This window comes from Lycorma delicatula, chromosome 9 (genome assembly GCF_047948215.1).
Source record: "Lycorma delicatula isolate Av1 chromosome 9, ASM4794821v1, whole genome shotgun sequence".
NCBI classification, from domain to species: domain Eukaryota; kingdom Metazoa; phylum Arthropoda; class Insecta; order Hemiptera; family Fulgoridae; genus Lycorma; species Lycorma delicatula.
The window spans coordinates 24,330,713-24,353,109 of NC_134463.1; the positions used below are offsets into that span (position 1 = coordinate 24,330,713).

At 31.6% G+C, this 22,397-nt stretch overlaps 2 protein-coding genes across 9 annotated transcripts in view; both read right to left on the reverse strand.

Moving 5' to 3' along the window:
• The window catches only part of LOC142329944 (uncharacterized), a 30,323-nt gene extending 17,642 nt beyond the window's left edge, over positions 1–12,681 (reverse strand). For 2 of the 4 annotated variants that reach the window (XM_075374913.1, XM_075374912.1), the window contains exons 1-4: positions 9,546–9,630; positions 5,529–5,608; positions 4,723–4,922; positions 1,160–1,423 (exon numbers count right to left, since the gene is read on the reverse strand). In XM_075374913.1, the coding sequence (XP_075231028.1) occupies positions 1,160–1,423; positions 4,723–4,922; positions 5,529–5,608; positions 9,546–9,621 (620 nt within the window). In that variant the 5' untranslated portion in view covers positions 9,622–9,630. Of the gene's footprint in view, positions 1–1,159; positions 1,424–4,722; positions 4,923–5,528; positions 5,609–8,455; positions 8,662–9,545; positions 9,631–12,540 lie in introns of those variants that run through there. The other 2 variants (XM_075374915.1, XM_075374914.1) reach the window with 2 other exon arrangements.
• A 1,715-nt stretch (positions 12,682–14,396) lies between these two features.
• The window catches only part of LOC142329945 (uncharacterized), a 39,887-nt gene continuing 31,886 nt past the window's right edge, over positions 14,397–22,397 (reverse strand). For 4 of the 5 annotated variants that reach the window (XR_012757633.1, XR_012757632.1, XM_075374917.1 and 1 more), the window contains 3 exons: positions 21,340–21,421; positions 20,680–20,817; positions 14,397–15,411 (listed from right to left, as the gene is read on the reverse strand). Coding sequence is in view for 2 of the 5 variants with exons in the window: in XM_075374917.1 (XP_075231032.1) it covers positions 15,239–15,411; positions 20,680–20,817; positions 21,340–21,379 (351 nt within the window). In the remaining 3 variants the exon portion in view is untranslated. The remainder of the gene's footprint in view (positions 15,412–20,679; positions 20,818–21,339; positions 21,422–22,397) is intronic. The other variant, XR_012757634.1, reaches the window with a different exon arrangement.

Consider the following 22,397-nt stretch of genomic DNA (forward strand, 5'->3'; position numbering starts at 1 on the left):
ACAAAAAAGATAATTAAATTCTCTTCTTATTTTTTTGTAATTTGTTTTTCAAATACCCTTACCTTATCACCAGTAAATAAGTAAATATTTTATTCTGATTGGTATTTAATACTATATACAACAGACGTCATTTTTAGTTAAATTGTACTATAAAAAGTTAAATTATAAGATTAAAAAATAGTTGTAGTTGAAGTCAAATTCATTATTTAAAATTGAAATATGAAATATTTTATTATAATATTTTTAACTTATTATAATATTTAATAAAATATTTTATTATAATATTTGTATATAAATAACTATCAACACTTCCATTTCATTAGTAGGAAAGTATTACATTATACTTTTAAATTGTACCTAATGTAACAATTACTCAACATGTGCGGAATCCTTGTACTATAAATAAGATCTTTGCAAGATCAACAGATTTCTCAGAAATGGATATTCAGTTGTATAGAAATAAACAAGGATTCCAAATTCACATATCAAGCATTCAATTAGAAAATGTATCATATAACTTTCATTTTTTAGAATTTACCTCTCCCTTTTTTTTTGTAAGCAGTGAAAGAAGTTATTGGCTGAACACAAAAAAATACAGAATTTAAGTCTATTTAGAGGGTAGTTATTTAACTGCTGTTTATCAGAATAGCACACATTGTTAGTGCTAGCATCCCTGCACAGGTAATTGATATTTCAAGGTCTGGGCAAACAATTATATTTTGATGTTGGAAGCTTTATAATATTGTTCCCAGCTACCACGTTTTTTGGTAGGTTCTAATAAACAACACATCTTGGCCTAATAATAATAAATTAAAAAAGTACACTCTGCTGCTGCCTATAAACCCCAAATCTAATCTATAAAGCTGCAAATATAAATCCAGAATATCATAATCATTCATTTATCATTAGAACTTTCACTGCCAAGAGTTTCTAACACATCGCATATCCAAAATTATTATATGACCAATAATTAAATCAGAGAGAGTAATTGGACATTTATTAAATTACAGACCACAATAATACAATGCCATTCATCCTCAACATGAGATTTGGCTGTAAGGAGTATGGCTCAGTAGTAAATTTGCTGGTTTGGCAAGACAAACATGTAAGTCTCCCAGGCCAGTCCATTCCTGTAAACAGTTTAAAATGTAATACGTACCTATTACTTTGACCACGGAAGTTTACAATTGGAGTAACAAATTTCAGATCAGGATTTTTACATAAGTATTGTAAAGAAGTAACTGGAGATCCTGGACTGAGATAATAAGCAAATATACGTTGGATAATAGTAGAGACATCTGGTGTGACTTCTAAACCAAACTGTGCAATATGGACCACTTCAGCAACAGAATGAATTTTTGACATCCACGTTATATATGAAGAAACAGTTTCAATCCATGTTATATTATCCATAGTAGTAAAACTGTTAATATAAATCCAAAAAACAAAAAAATCTATTTTAAAAATTGTTTACAAGTAATTTATTCAACATTACCTCTAGATAATGAAGTAGTCTGTTCTAAGTTAATTCCTTTAATAAATTTGCCAAATAGGTAATCTAAATTAATGATAAAATTATTAAAGTTAAGCTTATTCAAGTTGTTTTTTTTTCAGATTAATTACACAAATTAACCTAAACAACAAGTTTAAAATATTTGGTAGCATAAACAATGAAATATATGTTTCCATGAGCTGGCATTGTAGCCTATTCGGCAAAGTACCCTTCCATTTTACATCAGCAAATATGTTTGTAATTTTAATACCTGAAAAAGATTATGATTCTGTTCTTTATAGATGGGTTTCTAATAATTCAAGCGGTATCTGTTATAAAATGGGCATTTTTGGACTTTTTCTAAACGATCACTAATTTTTGCTTTAATGCCTCTGGAATATCATCAAAAATGATTATTTCATTATGCGCCAATTGAAAACGGTATGCTTAAATTTTTATTAAACAAAATGTAAGAAAATTACAAAAATATCCACTTTTTTCTCCCATTTTCCTAGTTAACTCTATAACTGTTCATTATAGAGAAAAGATCGAGAAAAAAAAAATTATTAAATTTTACACACAATATCATTGGTTGCAAATCAAAAAATACATTATTACTGATGCAAAAATAATAATTGTAAAAAAAAGCAAGATTTTTTGGGAATTTTATTCGAGTACTTATATTATACATAGGACCTTCTGCTTTTACCTCAAAGAAACTCTTGATGTGATAAAGCAACATGCCAAATTTCAACAATACCAGCCCGACAGTTTTTGCACAATAATTTTGCAATTCTTACAATTTTTTATTTTAAACAAATTGAATATCTTCACAAATTTTTATCTAAATTAATTTTAAAAAACACAGCTTAAAAGTACTCGGAAAGCTGCTTCTTTTTTAAAAAAAAGTTTCAATTTGTTAATTATCTTCGAAGTTATAAACCAAAGTTGGCTACCATTGTGTAACTTTTGGAATAAATCATTATGGATAAATTAATAGTCTGATAATTACCAATAATTCGCATTTGCCAGTATGATATTTGAACTTTTTAGCTTACAGGACATCAATTCACAAAAAAAAATAATAATAATTTTGTTTGTTAAAATTGCAAATATGTTTGAAAAATTTCCTAGGTTCTCCTAATTAACTGATTTAAAATTTTCAAAATTCATTTGAAAGCTTGAGTGTTCTTTTACATGTGATTAAATTTTCAAGTATCTTTATTTCAGGCTCTACATAATTTGGAAATATTGCATTTTTTTACAAAATCTGGATTGCAAAATTATTGTGAAAAACTGTCAGGCAGATTTGTTGAAATTTGCCATGTTGCTTTATCATATCAAAAAGTTCTTTGAAGTAAAATCTGAAGGTTTTATGTATAATATAAGTACTTAAAAAAAATTACCAAAAAACTTTTTCTTTTTTTTTTAATTTTTTGACCGTTATTGGTATTTTTGCATCAATAATAACGTATTTTTGATTTGCAACTGATGACATTGTGTGTAAAATTTAATAACAAAAACTTTTCTCTGACTTATCTTTTCTCTAAAATGAACAGTCATCAAGTTATCTAGGGAAATAGAAGAAAAATATATATTTTTGTAATTTTTTTACATTTTGTAAAAAAATTCACACCTTTTTCAACTGGTACATAATGAAATAATCATTACTGAAAAATTAGTGATCATATAGAAAAAATCTAACCCAAAACAAATACCACCTTGACTATAATATGAAGGTACATATTTCTTTTGAAGTTTTTAACTCAATAACTAATTAAAATAACATTATTAATTAAAAAATAAAATATATTCATCATGTTGTAGTTTTTTTGTCAATTATTTATTATTTGAAACTCAAAATCAAGAAATTACAATATATGCAAATTTGTATTGTTTTTTCTATCACGATTAAAATAAAAATCTACTTAAATTGTTTGATTTCTCACACAATCAAAGCTATAAATGCTAAAACAGAAATGATGAAATCAATTAGCGGGATACGAGAATAATATAAAGTAAGGAGCTGTTGAATAGGCTAGATGGTACTACACAGCAAGAACAGTCTTGAATAGCAAGACTTGCTGAATATGCAATAACCAGCTTTGCAAATTATTTTAGGTAGAAAAAACTTTTCACATAATTAGTAGCACGTAAAAGGCACAAGATATTTAAAAAAGGTAACTGGCATTAGAGTAAATATTTTTGTAATGGTGACAGTAAAAGTGTTAAGAAACAACTATTGATAGCAATGGCATAGAATTATATTAAGATTTTATCAACTAAAAAACACAGCTAATTTGATATTTAAGATTTTTTGAATGAGGAAAGGAACTACACTGCTCTTAGTATCTAACAATACAGAATGTAGTTTATAGTACCTCCTGTCCTTTTTCCCTATCATACCATCCCTACCATACATGTAGCCAAGTGACTAAAAAAACCAACAGAGACCTTTTTTTTTTTTAATTTGTGCTAATTCTGTATGTATAATTTTGGTGTATATATTTGCTACAATAACTCTCAACAATAAAATAATTATTTATGTTTTCCTACAACAATTTTTTAACTCTTTTTACATTAGTTCACGCTGTAGCACGTAATGAAATTAACATTTTTTTCCAAGCAATGATGGAGTTGGCCTAATGAAAAATAGAAATACATATGAACATTAAAAGAATAATGTCAGTTAATTGAAAATTAAGAGTAACAAATCCAAATCCATTTTCAACAACGGAGGTGAAAATTTAAAAAGATTATAAATGTACTGAAAGCAAAACACCGGTGAGAAAAGTAATCTAAGTTACAATAATTAAAGATAAAATAAACCAGCTTAAGCAAGCACAAAATAATTTATCCGAGCATCAAACTGTTAATTAAAATGTACAGTAATCTAGAAGTTTTACATTTTCATGGAAGAGAAATAAATCATCACACAAATTTAATATAGCATTAGCCCATATATTCTCACTGTGGATTATTACTGCAGTAATAATAGATAAAAAAAAGATTTAATAAAATAAACTAAAAGCCACTGACTCTTCCATCTAATGTGAACTTTATTCACTTAAGATTTTAGAGTTCTGCAGAATAGAGTGGTGCACAGAAGGTTTGAAGTTTGTAGGAGAGGATATAACGATTTTATTGCACATATTAAAAAAAAACTTAATTCTAGAATAAAACTATTTTAAACAAATGTAATGAAAATAATAATAAAAATTAACAAATACCTTATAAAATTTGGAATGTTTAAAAGCTCTTCTTTAGCAATACCAGACTGAGTAAAAAGTGCTATATAATCATTTTTCAGCTTTTCTATACCAATTTCTATAAGTAATTCAAGTGGTTCTAACATCTGCAGATTAGCAGAAGGATCTGATGAAAGGATTTTCATAGCATCAGATAATTTGGACTTGTTTTGTGTGTTAACCTAAAAAAAATCATAACAGATTAATGTATTACAAAAAGACTATCCTACCCTTGCCATTTATGGTTGACTGACTGAATGAGTATGTAAAGTAACTATAAAACATTTGCAATTTCACATTGCAGTTTACTTAACACACATATCAAATCCTATTTATTGAAAATAGATTTTGTAGCTTTCTTAATTGTAAAAAGTGTTTTTTACAACAAAAAATTTTTTTAAACAAGTCAAGTTATGTCTTAAACTATATATATTCTGATAAATTAAAAATAAATTATTTACTTACAATTTCATGCACTTATGACCTAATATTAAGGTAACATTTAATTTAGTTCCTTTAATATCTTTCAAGTATTTAAATATGACTGCAGGTTAATTTTTTTGATATATTTGTAACCCTTTACTTATTTCACATGTGAAACCAACCCCCCAGATATATCAATTAATTTATGTAAACTGGTGCATCTCGTGGGAGATTATCTGGCCATGTTAAAAAAATTCTCAATTCTAGTAAATGTCAAACAAGTGGGATTAATAGTGAAAAGAAAACAGAAACAAGAGCTAAACATTAACCAAAAGAAAAAGCCCAAAAACAATAGAAATACTTACGAATGGTTTAACAGAACATTTTCTAACTTGTTGGAAAGCTATTTTCATAAACACTGCAAGTTCCTCATACGTTGAACATTCTGTGAAAAAAAATCATTTCAAACAATAATAACTTTGACTGATAAAAATGTTAATATTTTGACAGACATATGAGATTTTTTTGTATTTTTTCTACTTTTGAAATATAGACCCCTTTTACTTCAACATACTTAGCTCGTCAGTGCCAGATTATCTAGAACTTCTGCCCGATCAGTTACATCATGTGAACTGAACTCAAATCATGTCCTATGAAAGAGATTTTTAATTTCTAGACAAAATAATTAGGTCAGCGAGGGGGAGATAAGGGGTGTAATACAAATGCTTTTCCATAAATATAATTTTGTTCATAACTCCTGTTCATTATAAATATAATTTTGTTTAGACTCCATAAGTCTAAAAAAAATCTGTCCTCCAATACAATGAAACAATTTTTATGTACTAATAAGCAATTTTACAAAAATAAAAAAAGCTATTTTTATAAATTTGATATGGTGTTTTAATTAAAAGAAAAAAAAACTTAATGTCAAAAAAAGGTTAATTAAAAATATTCAATCACTTTCTATTGTGTCATCACATTTTATGACCATCTGTATTAGATATAGTAACTATCTAATGATAAAAATATTTAGGATTGTTTTTAGATATGCAATAGTTTATTATAAGAAGATTATATTACTGTGTTTATTGGTGTTACGGCCAGTTATGCATAGATCTTTCACAAACAAACAAGCCTCAGAATTTACACAAAAATCTTAAGATTCTGATGAGAGAAAATACAACAGCTCCCAACAAACTCTACATATAATTGTGATAACCAGCTAACCCAATGTGTTATTCCTCACAGAACATTCAATTTAAACAATTATTAATTTCTTCATGTTAAAAAAGTTAAACATTGTAAAAAACAAAGGACTGGACAGGTAAGGCTTAATCTTGCTTTGGTTCACAAACTAGATTTTATTTTTACAAATATAATATTATCAGTCCATAAACTTAACTTCTAATTTTTCCAAACTGTCCAATTCTAACACAGCATGGACTTCTTTAGCTTAAGAAACAGTGCCACCCCTTTGCTTATCTAGTTCAGGATGCCCTGCAACCAAACTCAGTTGTGTTAAGTCAACCTTCCTCATCCTGGTAAAAAGCCATAGTAAGAATAGCAACTCTTTACTTCTTATGACTACTCTTACAACAGTAACCACATCAGAATAATCAATTATTTAATTCAAAGGTTCACTAGGATGGCAGGATCTATGGTATGTCAATTATTCAAAAGAACTGAAATGGAATGTACATCAATTTGACAAAAAAAAAACTTTTCAGAATTGCCATGATAAAAATCAACTGGCATACCAGAGTAATTGGTAACTTTAAACATAATTGGTGGACCTTAAACGCTGCAAAGCAGCATTTAAGGTCTTTGTTTACAATAAAGAAGTTTAATAAATTTGGCTAAAATTTGAATGATCAAGTTTTAGCCATTTCACACAGAATTAGTTAACAATTAAAAATAATTTTAACAAATTTTTCACTTCAAATAAACTTAGATTTTCTTATTTGAATTACACTAGTATCTATTAATAAACCTAAGGGATCAAAGCTTCTGAAAGAATAACAAACAAATAAGTGCCACCAAGTAGTCACAAAATAATAGATTTGTGGCTACATTCAAAAGAAGAAATTGCAAGACATAGTTGGAATCAAATAGTCCAGATCAAGTGTCACCTTACTGTAATAATTATTCAGACATACCTATATACATAAAAATCATATGGTTGATAATCGGCTCAGAAAAATAAAAAAATTCATCTCTAAACAATAATAGAAATATTTTTAACAGTAATTACCAAGATACAAAACAAATCAACACAAGTTTTTGTTATTCAATTGTTACTTACAATAACAACACTTCTAGTATTGTTATACTTCTAGTAACTTATACTCCTTATAGTTAATAGAACATATGCTACCTTCTCTCACTGGTGTATACACGCGCACACATGCATGCATACACACTTATACAGTTGAGTTAATACCAATAATAATTTAGCTTTATAAGTTAACTGCCTAACTTGCATTAGAATAATCAACTTGCAACTTCTGTGCACATATAACTGTCAATGTAACATACCTTTCATATATATAGTAAGGTGAACATTGAAGCTAATTTGCAATTTCTTGGAATTTCAACTAGTTATTCTACAGCGCACTTGCGTGTTAATTTTAATTATTATAAACATAATTACTAATACTTTTATTTTCAGCGATAAAAACACCAAATAACTAACTTCACATTTCGTAAGATATTCTACTTGTGCTCTTTTAATAACCCACCACTCACATTTATGTATATAACATAGCAGGCATCATATGAAATTTCAACTTCAAAAGGTAGCATGTAAGAAAATGTTGCTACCAAATGATTGCAATAATTTTAATGATGATATAAAAAGTTTGGATAAAGAGGAATTAAACACACTCATCATTAAGTAATATAAGAGAACTAGACAGGGAAAGCACATGCTGTTGGATGGATATAGATGACATAACCCACCGGGTTGGTCTAGTGGTGAACGTGTCTTCCCAAATCAGCTGATTTGGAAGTTGAGAGTTCCAGCGTTCAAGTCCTAGTAAAGTCAGCTATTTTTACACGGATTTGAATACTAGATCGTGGATACCGGTGTTCTTTGGTGGTTGGGTTTTAATTAACCACACATCTCAGGAATGGTCGAACTGAGAATGTACAAGACTTACACTTCATTTACACTCATACATATCATCCTCATTCATCCTCTGAAGTATTATCTAAACGGTAGTTACCGGAGGCTAAACCTGAAAAAGAAAGAAAGAAGAAAAGAAAAGGATATAGATGACATGAATAAACCCACCGGGTTGGTCTAGTGGTGAACACACCTTCTCAAATCAGCTGATTTGGAAGTCAAGAGTTCCAGCGTTCAAGTCCTAGTAAAAGCAGTTATTTTTATATGAATTTGAATACTAGATCGTGGATACTGGTGTTCTTTGTTGGTTGGGTTTCAATTAACCACACATCTCGGGAATGGTCAAACTGAGACTGTACAAGACTACACTTCATTTACACCCATACATATCTCCATTCATCTGAACGGTAATTCCCAGAGGCTAAACAGGAAAAAGAAAAAAAGATGGCATGAATAAGTGGATATAAAACAGTGCAGCATGGATTGTTAGAAAATGAGATTATAAATAACAGAATTAATTTTTTTAGCTATTATATGTACAAATGAGAAAGAAGATGAAAGGGAATGTGGATGAAACAGTAAAGAAATGAAAAAGTATTTTAAGACATGCAAGGCATTATATGGAACAACAGCCTAATTGAATACAAATGTAATGTACTAAATCTTGAAAAATTTTTAAATGTCATTTTTACAAAGGAACACTTAAAATCAAGCAGGCTGATGAAAGAACCGACAATATTTCTTAACAGTACTTATACCTTACCACCACCTTAACAGTACCTTACCACCAATAAAGAGTTTGGCAATTATACTTCAATCGATTACCTCCATAAGTCACAGAATTCCAGGAATAAGTGAGAATGTTCTTTTAGGAAGTCTGAATCTTTTTCTCAATTATATGTTAAGTTTCTCAAGAAAACTGAATTTTGTTACAGCATGTATTTGCACTACAAAGTCATCCATTAGTAATGCTTTCCTCACTTTGTGAAAAATTTTTGACAACCTGAGGGTTAGTGGCATTTAGAAGGAATGGAGTTTTAGTTCGCCTAATCTACGGATAGTATTCCTTTCTCAACATCTATCTTTTACAATACCCTCAAGGATTCCTATCTCATTTACTTTCTGAGAACTGAGACAAACAGTGCTAATTTTTCCACTTTGGTATGCTGGGTAAAACTGGGAACAGATAGGTTATTTATATATTTTATATACTTATAAACAGAGAAAATAATAGTAATAGTAATAAATTAATAATTACCAGATAAAAGTACCCAAAGTCTACCGGTTAGATCCATCCCAAAAGTTGCCATTTTTAATGTTTGAAAGTATTTCATTATAACAAACATTTTTATATTATGTACTCTACTGGTGAGGTGATACTATAACATCAATTATTCTTTCTTCAAGAGTTAATTCCACCTGATTATTGTTCTAAAATAAAAAAACAATAAACAAAGTTTAAAAATGTTCAGCATAATAAAATAAATACAAGGTCTGTAAATAAAGTAATGAGACCAGTTCAGAAAAATTTTTTATTTACAATCCAATTATACATGGAATCTTATCACCTTCGAAATAGTTTCCTTGGGAAATCACACAATGCTTTAAATGGTTTTTCCACTCTTCATATTAGTGTTGGAACTCAGAAACTGTAATATCCTTCAGCTGGTCGGTTACATTTTTTAAAATGTTTTCTATGTTCCAAAATGGTGTACTTTGAGGTGTGTTTTTAAAATCAGGAATAGGAAAACATCGCAGGGACTCAAGTCAGGTGAATAAGGTGGCCAAAAATTCATTAACTGAGAGTGCAGTGTGACAAGGTGCATTGTCATGATGCAGCATCACGAATCAAATCAAAACCATGCTAATTTGTTTCTTCAGTAGTAATGGCATTGTCCATAAGGAGTTTTTGCCTACAGGACAGACTGTAAATCAATATGTTTACCGAGCAATTCTTGAAAGACTGCAGAAAAGAGTTTCCCGCATAAGATCGGCCATCAAAGACAACTGGATGCTGCATCATGACAATGCACTCTCAATTAATGAGTTTTTGGCAAATAATAACATTCCTGTCGTTCCTCAAACACCTTATTCAGCTGACTTGAGTCCCAGCAACTTGTTCCTGTTCCTGACTTTAAAAACACACCTCAAAGGACACTATTTTAGAACAGTAGAAAACATTTAAAAAAATACTACAACATTTTCAATAAAAGCAACTCAATCTGGGTCAAAAATGTAATGTATTTGAAGTGAATTACTCACATTGGTTTTATGATGAAGAAAATAATAGATAGAACAAGCATATAAATTTGTTTATAAATTATATTTTTTTTATCTGTACTATATTAAAAACACTTACAAAACATACCTTTTACCAAACAATATTACAACATAAAAAAAAGGTTAGGTAAAATTACTATTCAGAATTTACAACTGCTTAAAGAATCAGAATTCAGAATTTTGACTCTTTAAGTAGCATTTTCACTATGGAGAATAGCAAAGAAATCCATGTATAAAGTATGGTGATAAGCAAACCAGAAATTGGATATTTAGTTTATGTTATGTGTTAAGTACAAGGATGAGCAGTGTTATCATACTGGAGTTTCCAGTTGCATGATTTCTACAAGTCTTCTGCAAGAAAACAGCATTAAAAATGTTGAAAGAGAATTTCTTAATAATATTTATTAACTGTTAAATAGTCTGTGGAGTATTCATGACGCATTACTCCATGCTAGAGGTAAAGAAATTTTGGATGAGCACTTTTCATTAAACTTTTGAAATTGTTATATTATTCTTTTATATCTGTAATTCCCATAGTACCATCATCAAATCATCCAAACATATGAAGGTTAGCACTTTGTATTAACACCCACTTACTTTTAAAAAAAAAGAGATCTTGAGTAATAGTCAACTTACAATTAATATTGAACTGATTTACATTAATTTCCCTAACATTTAATACATTCAACAGTCTGACCTTTCCACTGATGTTCACCAGAATTTATTGTTAAGCTTTGACATATGAATTACACCAAATACCATATCTGCCCCCAGACTTAAGTAAATATGATCCTTCTTTTTGGGATGTCTACTAAAACATTTTTTGTCAGTAAGGTGGTGGTAAACTTCGGTCTGAAGTGCTGTTGTTTCAATTCACATGTGGTATGGAAAAGCCACTGGATTGGTCTAGTGATGATCGCGTCTTCCCAAATCAATGATCAAGTCAAGATGAAGTCGAGAGTTCCAGCATTCAAGTCCTAGTAAAGCCAGCTATTTTTACACGGATTTGAAAGTATTCAAATCCACGATCTAGTAAGATCGTGGATATCGGTGTTCTTTGGTGGTTGGGTTTCAATTAACCACACATCTCAGGTATGGTCGAACTGAGAATGTACAAGACTACACTTCATTCACACTCATACACATCACCCTCATTCATCCTCTGAAGTATTATCTAAACGGTAGTTATCGGAGGCTAAACAGGGAAAAAAAGAAGGCTTGGTATGGAATACTCAATACTCACTTCCTGTCACAATATGGCAACATTTTTTATTATTCTTCTTCTTGATAACATGTCAGAAATATCAGAGTACTATCAAAACATTTGTTCTTGTGCTCTATGTAAGCACATGTATCCAACCTGTACACACTTTTCAATAGTTCAAACAAAACAAGAAAATTTAATGTACATACTCATGAAATTTCAAAGAATAAGTAGAAAAACAGAAATTGCCAAGTATTAACTCATACAATAATTTTCTTTGAACCTATGCATTAAGACATCACACAACAATGATGATAATTTTCTTTGAATTTCACTGTGCGATTGATCAAACATCTAGATTTCATTTCCCAATCACGTAATCAGTTACCACATTTTCAAAAACATTTTATAAATCTTAAATGAATTTTACTTCACAGCTTATTCCTTGTGACTGATTACAGACCTGACTTTAGAAACAGCAGGCCACTGAACTGACCTTAACTCATTTAATTTTGAGTAACTGAGATAAAAAAAAAATCAATGAAACACGTTCTACAGCTTTCAAATGATTAAAAGATAAGTGTGTATATCTAAAATGGCAAATTTCATGGACATGGAACAAGACATATGCTCAAGTAAATCTTATCCCTATATGCATTCCCAAGCATATAATACATTTGCTTATAGATTCCCATGTATAAAATAAATTTAAATAAAAGATAAAATTCACAATCAAATAATGAAGAAAAATATAATAAAAATCACTTACAAATATGTTATTACTTGTTGGCAAAGTGACATCAGCTTGGCGATGAGGTAATGGATAAGAATTATTATTTTTCCATTTCAATATTACATCAAATAATTTTTGGATAAGTAATAACTGTTGCCACAATGGATAAAGATCACTAATCTCTTTACCAACAGTAACATTAAATTCCTATAAAAACAAAAATATTTAACATAAAACTCATACATAAAAATTAAAAAATTATTAAACTGGCAGCAGAAATTCAACTTACACATTTTTTTTTGATTTCAAGATAAAATTTACTTCACAACAGGTTGTAAGCACAATTATACTTACGTAAATGGATGTATATCGTTTCATCTGTCCACATTGATAATGAGCATACATTGAACCTCAACAGAGTTATACTAAACCTATTTCTTATTGCTTTATTTTGTTATTTTTTCTTGAATATTATAATTATTTAATTTTCTATATTTTTCTTTATATTAAAACATCCCAACAGATGTATAAGTGGACAGCATTATCGATGAACACTGTTCAATGAAGCATGAACATGAATGAAAGTTATGTGAACACTAAATTCTGATAATTAAGCGTATGCAGAAACTTTTATAAAATTATGGGGGAAAAAATTACTTTTTTCATTTAAAGTGCATTATTTTAATTGACAGTAGTTTTAGAAACAAATATTAGAGAAACTAAAAATTGATGAAATGCAATCTTTTACACAATCCAATCAAAATTATCCTCAGTTTAAAAATATATGTTAAATTTAAAAATATAAATATATTTATATTTTAATTAAGTTTTCAGTTTAAAAGATATATAAGGGAATGCATAATGTTGTACAAACACATATTGATATATATATATATTCATTTATTGTATAAATTATATATTTTGAGTTATAAAACAAAACTTAATTGCATATTTACACATCAGTAACTAATGGGCAAGTTAAGTAGATCTTTAAGAGATATAAATTATTGTCTTAAAGCTAATAAAAAGTGTTATTTTTATCAATAAATAAAGTACTGTTAATACCTAAATACTGTCAGTTTATTTACCAAAGACATAGAAGCACCAGAGACAGGAATTTCAATGGAAGCCTTGTTCCATATTGCACAAACAAAAACACTACCACTGAAATCTCCAGGCATAAAATGTGAAATGCGGAATTTACAAGATACTTCAGCAACTACCTGTAAATAATAGATTTAAAAGTAATTATAGCTTATTTGTTAAGTAACAAACACCATCATCCATGACTTAAATTTTGTTGTTAGATAAATTGAATATGACTACTGTTGTTGCCAACAAACAAATACTGATAAAAATAAATGTGCTGTGCAAGTGCTACCTGTTCCAAATTATAAATGGTCCTTATTTAAAAAAACATGTTTTCTATATAAAATACAAGAATTTAAAATGGACACGCATTAATACATAAATTTCTAAATCTCAATAAATAAACTACTAAAATCTCAACACACTTAAAAAGTTATTTACCCTGTTTTTCAGAAAAGTATATGAATCATGTTTGTTTAACATATCTTTTAAAGATGAATCTAATAATTCAGCCTGCATCGCTCCTTCAATTGTAACCCAAGAACGTGAATAAACATTTTCTTTAATTGACAATCCTAGTAAAACAGATTTTTGAAGATCTGTTGAATCCACCAGCATCCAGAGAGGAAGATTTAGTTTTAAGTTAATATTTGAATAATTAAATATTTTTCTGAAAATAAAAAAACAAGTAATTACTTTAAGCAGACAAATAATTAGAAAAGTTGATAAAAATTTAAAATTTGTAGAAGATTTTTTTTTTCTTTGATCTAAAAATGAATAAGAATTACCAATTAGCATGAATTTATTGTTGAAGCAGAAATAAATACAAGGGGTGGCTGAAATATAATGTAATGTTGTTAATAACTTGCAAGTGTAAAGAGGTAGCAAATGAAAAAACATGACATAAAAATACATTTTATTTGCTACAAAAACTTGTATTTATTTTTCAAGATAGTCTCCATTTACAACTACACATTTCTTGCAACAGTGAACCAGTTTTGTGAATCTGTCAATAAAGAAAGCTGGTGGTCTTTCCTTGATCAATAATTTTACTGTGTCCTTCAGTTCATTAGCCATGGTGAAATGAATACCCTTAATATACCACTTTAATTGTGGAAAGATGTGAAAATCACAGAGCAATCAATGATGAGTGAGTATGGAGGGTTTGGAATAAGTTAAAATTTCAACTTCACAAGAGCCTTGCATGTGATGTATGTGGTCAAGCATTATCATGTTGTAGAATTATCAGCTTTGTGGATTGTTGAACACAACACATATATCTCTATGTATCAATAGAATTTAGTCAACCCAGCTTCCAGATAATCACATATGTTTGAAATCCCAGGCACTGTCATTAGAATTTTTTCCAGAGGATTGCGTTTTGAATTTCTTTGATAGTGAACAACGGAGCCGTTATTCACTCTGCCATTTTTTTTCTGGCTTGTAATAATGCAGATGAAATTCATTTCCTGTTACAATGCTGAAAAGGAAGTTATCTTCCTTGGCACAATAATATACCAGAAGCTGTTCACAAGATTCCTTTCAATGTTGTTTGTTCTTTTCTTCGAGTTTGTGTTCCCGCTGTAACAGATTTTATGGTAGCCTACTTGTGTAGTAATGTGTCCTATTCATCTTATCTATATACTTATCTGGTGGTGATGCACAATTGTGTGATATGACAGTTATTTTCAATCAATTCATCCACCTCCTCATGCAAATTGTGATGCGACACATGAACATCTAGGAAGGATTTTAGGGGGACTGAGCGGTCAAAAAATGGTTCCTTATTGGTGTGTCGCTGCAGCCAGTTTTCAGCAACTGTAACAAAAGAAAAAAAAAATGGGGGGAAATGAATAGGTTAACCAAGCATGGATGACAAACCTTGTAAGCCTCCAGAACGTCCTAATGCTGGAGAAGGAGGATAGATAAATGAACTGAGTCAAACCTCTAACAAGTTCCCAGAGCACGTTAAGGCAGCCAAATATGGTTTAGCACCCTCTCCCACCCCACCACGAATGAAATATCATCTTTTGATTTCATAGAAAAGGCAGAAGTGATGGAATCTTATCTTTTCATCTAACCATGTAACTTGATATCTTCCAGTGTTTTCATACTCATCCACCACCCAAAAAAAAAAAAAAAGACTAAAAATAGATAGGCTGACAGCCTGGTTTTGGGGATTATGGAGTTGCCCAATCACAGTGTTTTTCAAGGACAGCATAAGGCAATTTCCTACACTCTGTGGGGTAGGATCCTCCAGCTTTTTCTGGAGTGTGGAGCAAAACAACACCCCTCCATGCCAAGTAGGCAAAAGTTAGTATTGGCAGCAAGTAAAACAGTACACAAATATCTTCATTACTAATGGGATGGGGTTTGCACCATTGAACGCTAGGTTTAGGGAGGCCTTGCGCTTTTTCCCTCTGGGTCACATAGTTTACATGTTCACCTAAGCGGTTATAGTAAAATACTACTTCAATTTGACATTTAAAAACATATTTTTTTTTAAACTTCATTACTCGATAACCTTTTCTGATTTTTAGTAATCAATTAACCACCTTTAGAAAAAATATGTTCTCAAGAGGCATTTGTTACCGGGATGCAGAAACGTCTTTTCATTATTTCATACAATATCAGGAAAACAACTTTATTTTCTCTCCAGAAAATGAGGAGGACCTTGGTTCTTGTCTACTACGGCATTTTTAAATATTTATCTACTTCTACTATACTTAGCGACCGTGAATCCTGGAAGTTACACACTTGTTCTGACTTAACAGCTTCGTCAAAATCTTGCATCCACATTAACGGTTTTTTTTCATTCTTCTGGCGCACTGGAGTTGAACTAGAAGATTGCTGATGGAGCATCATTTATCCTTTACATATATTTACTTTTACATATAGAGTAATACTTACATTATTTTTTATTCTTTTACAATGCATTTCACTATTACAAAATTTAAAGCCAAATTTCTTGAATCAAGGCTCCAAAAAAGGTTGCTTCTTTTAAAATATCTAAATCACATTTTTTGTTTAAACTAGCATAGATTTCTTCACATAATTTTATAATAAATTTGTTTAATTTTACACATTCATAAATTTTTTCTTTAAAGAAATTACAATGGCTTAGCAACCATGAATGTAGAAGATAAATTTTCAAAACGGTTACATATTTTTCAGTGCACATTTTGTGTATAATTTCATCAAACAGTAATGAAATTTCAACACAATTTTCTATGATAAACCAATCCTCATAATTTATTCCTGCAAAAAACAAATATAAATCACACCCAACTTACTCTGCAGAGATTCTTTAACTAGAAGGATTTTCTTGAACATATCATAGGTGGAATTCCACCTTATAAGACAGTCTCACCGTAAAGTTAATACTGGCTGCTTATTTTGTTTTTGAACTGTCTCCAATTTTTCTGAAGCATGGGGACTTCTTTTAAAGAACACAATTTTTTTAACCATAGCTCTTGTTTCATTAATAATGTCTAAACTGGACTGCATGACCAAATTAAGGCAGTATGCGAAACATGGAATATGCCACCACTGACCACGTGACGCAGTCAACCGGCTGTGATCAGGAGTGTAGAGTGGTCGATATTCTCTTGTGTGTTCAGGAGTGTCACATGGTAGGTGTTTTCCTCTCGATGTCAAGATGTTTAGGAGTTCTGAATCCCTTGGCCTATAGTTATGCTGGAGGGCTTTGTAAAATCTGCTTCAGTTTACTTACCTTTTGGGTATTGGAGGAGAGTCTTGTCCAGCCGCTACTTGGCCCAGTTTCAGTACAACCGGTTAGTGGTTTGTACTGAGCTCCTTGATAGTTTCAATCGCATATGGGACTGGTACAATTCTCAGAATCGTGATGTAGAGCACATCTGTTCTCGACCGATCACTTGCTTGGATAAAACTGGGTCCTACAATGATTAGCCCAGAGCCTGCTCATACAGAAACATAGCACTAGCATTTACTATATTACTATTCCAAGATGCATACTTGGAAATGAACGCTAATGGGTACAATGGACCCATCATAATTCTTTGCACAGCATCCAGATCCCTGCTGGGTACCACCAAGTTTAGCCTGTAATATGGAGAAATCAGTCTGTATACCATGATCAGATGCTGCACATGTACACAGGTCTGTTCCACTAAATCAGTTTGATATAGAATTGTGTGTGCATTATTCTCAAGTGGACGAGGATAGTGATTCCTCTGCTGGCGGGATATCCAAGTAGCTTTATCCTGTCAATCTGTAGAAAAAACAGTTTCAAAGGTTCAGTGATTTGTCTGGCTTTAGGTGCATCTCCGCTAGCAATATTACGCCGATATCCAATGAGATAGATAGCTCCTCTGTATTGTCTGTGACTGCGTGGGCGTTCCACTCCATGCCAGGATAGTAAGCTCATTAGGCATTCTACCATCAACTGGAGGAGGTCCTTAAGGGATTCCGCCTGTAAGAGGAAGAACTGCCAAAATATCAAGCAATAAGTCCTTCAGGGATACCCACAATAAGAAGTCATCCCGGCACTATCACACGTTGGCATGACCTCAGGCTTTTTGCCATTGGCACGGCTTGGGATTTTTGATGGTGCCTTTTGTGGCTGCGTAGCCTCAGGAGCTTTGCCAGGGTTACCAGCGGGAGGAGACCACAGTCTCACCTTGCTGGGCTCTCCCCCTGGCTCAGTGATCTTCTTCTCCTGCGGAGGATCAGGTTTTGTTTTTATGGACTTCCATCACTTCCGTGGTTGGAGATTTCTGTGATGCACAGGGTGCTGCAATACTTCCCACAGCCGTCAAACCCATAGGCTTCAGTTCTTGCGGTCAGGTGGCCTTCACAACGCAGATGACCCATGCCCAGATACAGCCATCGATTTCTATGGGTTTCGAGACATTCTTTAGTCGGGCCAGCTGCACTTTATAGCAAGGACAGCCCCTGTAATTCACCGGGTGTGGCCCCTTGCAATCTGCACACAAGGCAGGATCCTCCTGGGTCTTAACCCATGATGCTGTGTCAAACTCTCATCCACATTTCACACAGAGTTGTCTTCTGAGGCAGGAATATGTGAAATGCCCAAATTTCTGATATCTGAAACTGGGGAAGTTCCCTTGTGGCATGTACAACGTTACCTTTACTTTACAAAAGTAAAGGTTACCCAGGTCATATATACTCCTGACAGTCAGTGTTCACTTTAAAGCAATAAGGCAGGTAGAAGCTCCCTACCATCCCTCGTGGTTAGTTTCCTGACCAACACCACCTCGTATTGGAAGGAGAATTCCTCTCTGATCTTCTTGCAGATCACTCCAAAAGGGAGTGCCCTGCCAGATGACCTTCAGTTTCTTGTCCTTAGGGAGCCAATAGATGTGAAAGGTGATTTTCTTTGAGTGCAGAAAGCTCTACACTTCCATAATTCGCCGCTTGCCTGCAACCTAACTGAAAACCCGATTCTTTTGGCTGCCACGCGTCCTCTAAGGATTGAAAGTGCCTCTGCGAGTGCGGGCCACACCCTAGGCATCCTGACCCTTGTTGGGGATGACACCTGACTTGTGATGATCCTGGTCATCACACCATCCCCTCCATTCCATTAGGTATGCCATCTGGTAAAACCAGATGGCTTTACCAGAGGTCATCTTTCAGACCCTTTAAATCTGATAACACATCACAGTCATCAATTTGGCCTGTTAGGATGCTACCAATGCAAATGTCTTGGGAGACACTTCCATCAGTGCACACAACTTACACTGCTTTCCTATGATTTCTTCCAACCATGATCACCTACCATAACTTACACCCTCTATCAAATTAACTGATTTGCAGAAGCACGATCCCTGCACTTTCCTCTAACCCTGAGGTTTCACACAAAAACTATTCCATATCTAACTTCAATTAGACTATGCACTAAGATCATTACTTGACTAGTCTTTTAAACACCAAAAATACTATTCTCATACCAACAAAACAAATATTAAGGGACACAACGATAAGTATGTCCTACAATTAAATTTACTTCAAAGTCCTCTTAATTTAGTCAAAAACCAAGAAAAAAATTCATAAATAATTAATTTCTAATAAAAATATACCCTATTTCTCTCTGCTCTGGTCCACTTTCAGAGCCAAGGTCAATGCCTACACTTTCCCACACCACAGCTACCTCACAGAGTTCTCAACACACCCATTCTCTTCCTAACAGCAAATATCTCACCTAACTAGTGCTCGATGCCAAAACACCTATATTGGCAAAGTAAGCACCATGAAGCAGGCCCACAGCCAGCAGGATTGTTATTTTACCTGCACATCCATAACAGCATCAGAGCCCCTCAGCTATCCTGCACAGGGTTAAGAATATCAGGAACCCAATAACTATGTTCCATTCCTTTTCGGTTTACCAGTTAACTTGTAGATCAAAATCAGAATTGATCCTCACAAGCTGTCTAACCACTTTGGAACATTAAGCTTTGTACCCGAGGCAGACATATAAGACATGGTGCGCATCATCAATGGTCTTACACTCCAGATGCAAGCCTGAATTAATCAAACAAAATTTGGCCAAACTATCTCAAAAAGCACAATGTCCAGAAAGAAACTGTAATATGCCGGTTGGGGGAAATCCACAGAATAGCCTGCATATTTTTCATGTCAGGAAAAATACCATTCATGTAAGGGTCAACCTCCATGGTTGCAGGTGCCACATCTATACAATCTAAAAAAGTAGTTGATGCTGCACTCGCCGAGTATGGCCACCAACAATGCTCTTGCAGTACTGGGCTTTTGTTAATAATGGCCAGCATGTGGTGGGGACCATGCCACTGTGGTGGAATGTTGGCAGTTAGCTGGTTTGGTGGGATAGGCACTTGTGCAGGCATGCAGGTGTACTGTAACTCTCGCTGACATCTGAAGGGTTAGTATTGCACTTGCCGGTAAGAATCACTACACATGTGACAACAATATAAATATGGTTCTGATTTTTAAAAAAATTAATAACTGTGTAATTTAAGTTCTTTAAAACTGATCTAACAGAAAAGAAAAAACTATTTAAACACCCAGTTACTATTTAAAACTCTATTTCTAAAAAAAAGCAATACTTACAAAGCACTACATGCTGAAATAGGATAATGTGAATCTTTTCAAGAACTATATTTTGTTGATTTATTGTAAAATCATCTAATTTGAATTCATCAGATGGACTGAAAGGACATTCTAATGGTTGACCAGTTATATCACCATCTATTCAATAATACAAAATAAACACATTACTCAAAATAATATTAAAACATGAAAACTTCTTAAAAAGTATTGTTGATCAAAACATGAAATAAAATTTATTTCAAATATTTAATAATAAACTTGTTTTCAGGATTGATCTAACAAATGGAGTTGAAACTGCAATTCAAAAACAGGCAGAAATAGTTATTTTAAAATATTACCTGCAGACAAATTCTTTCAGGAAGCTTAATTTTGGAATACATTAACTGACAGTATTGTTTTGGAATACATTAACTGACACTTTGTACTTAATAAATTGAGTATATAAAATGTTCAACCACTTTTATAGAAATGGTGATGTAAGAAAAAAATGTGCACTTCAGTCATCCTTCAAGGCTAACTGTTGAAAGTGGTTGGCAACAAAAACCAACGGGTACGGTCTCTTTATATTTTTTACGTATTAAATTAATACTTTAAATGAGTAATCCAGTATGTGGTAAATACTTTTCTAATTATTAACAAAATAAAACGTAAAATGTTTACCATAAGAAGTAACATTTACTGCACTAACATCCTTCATCATTTTAGCAGTTTCATCCAAGCCTTCAAAAATTTCATCCAAGACCTGGAAAAAATTAAATAAGTTGTAATAAAGACCAAAAAATGAATAAACTCAAATAATAAAACTAGATAAAAAAATAAGCTCATCCTTAACATTTATTTACAAAAAAAAAACCAAGTAAAATTGTAGTAAGACTATAACGTCATATGTTAATCCAAAAACCTGGATTATTATATATTTTTTTATTTTTATACTATGCAAAAGTAAACAGTGATACTCTATTCTGAAATGTATAACAGTTATACAATTCAAACTTTCAGTTATACAGACAAAAAGTAACTTCCTTTCAACTTCCAGGTTACTGATGTAGTTGAACAAATGTTCAATAAAATCTCACAAACCATTGGTCTAATCTAAATAATTATTTTAACGAACTATAATAATTATTTTACTGTTCTTACAGAATGTGGAGAAAAATTTTGGTCATACATATGTCTATGTAAATCACAATTTGAAGGGCGGGGCAGGCCATCTTAAATATAGAACATAGTTAATAACATAATTTCTTTTATTGTGATATTTTAAGTTGTAGGCTAATTCACACTGTCAGAGTTAACTGCATGGTTCTGAATGAAATGTAATCAGATTATTATTTTTTTAATCAACTAATCCATTCAGTATGTATTGGAGGTTTCATATCTTTTTGTACTTAAACAAATGACACATAACAAGTGAGTGATATGTACATGTATTTACATAAGACTGAAATTTCATCTGTTCATTGCTAAGAATACATTTTTTCAAAATTTTGCTTCATGAACAGAATCAACACAAACAAATCATTTACTTATGTATTCATATGTTTGTATACGCAGTATATGTTTATATAACAGCTTACATCAGGAGTGTAGCTAGGCTGGTATACTGACAGTTATTTTAATTATTTCAGATTCTGACAAGCATGAGATTGGCAAGGATGAGTTAATAAAAAGACCTACAACAATCAAATACAAATGTAATACATAATGATCAGTACCAA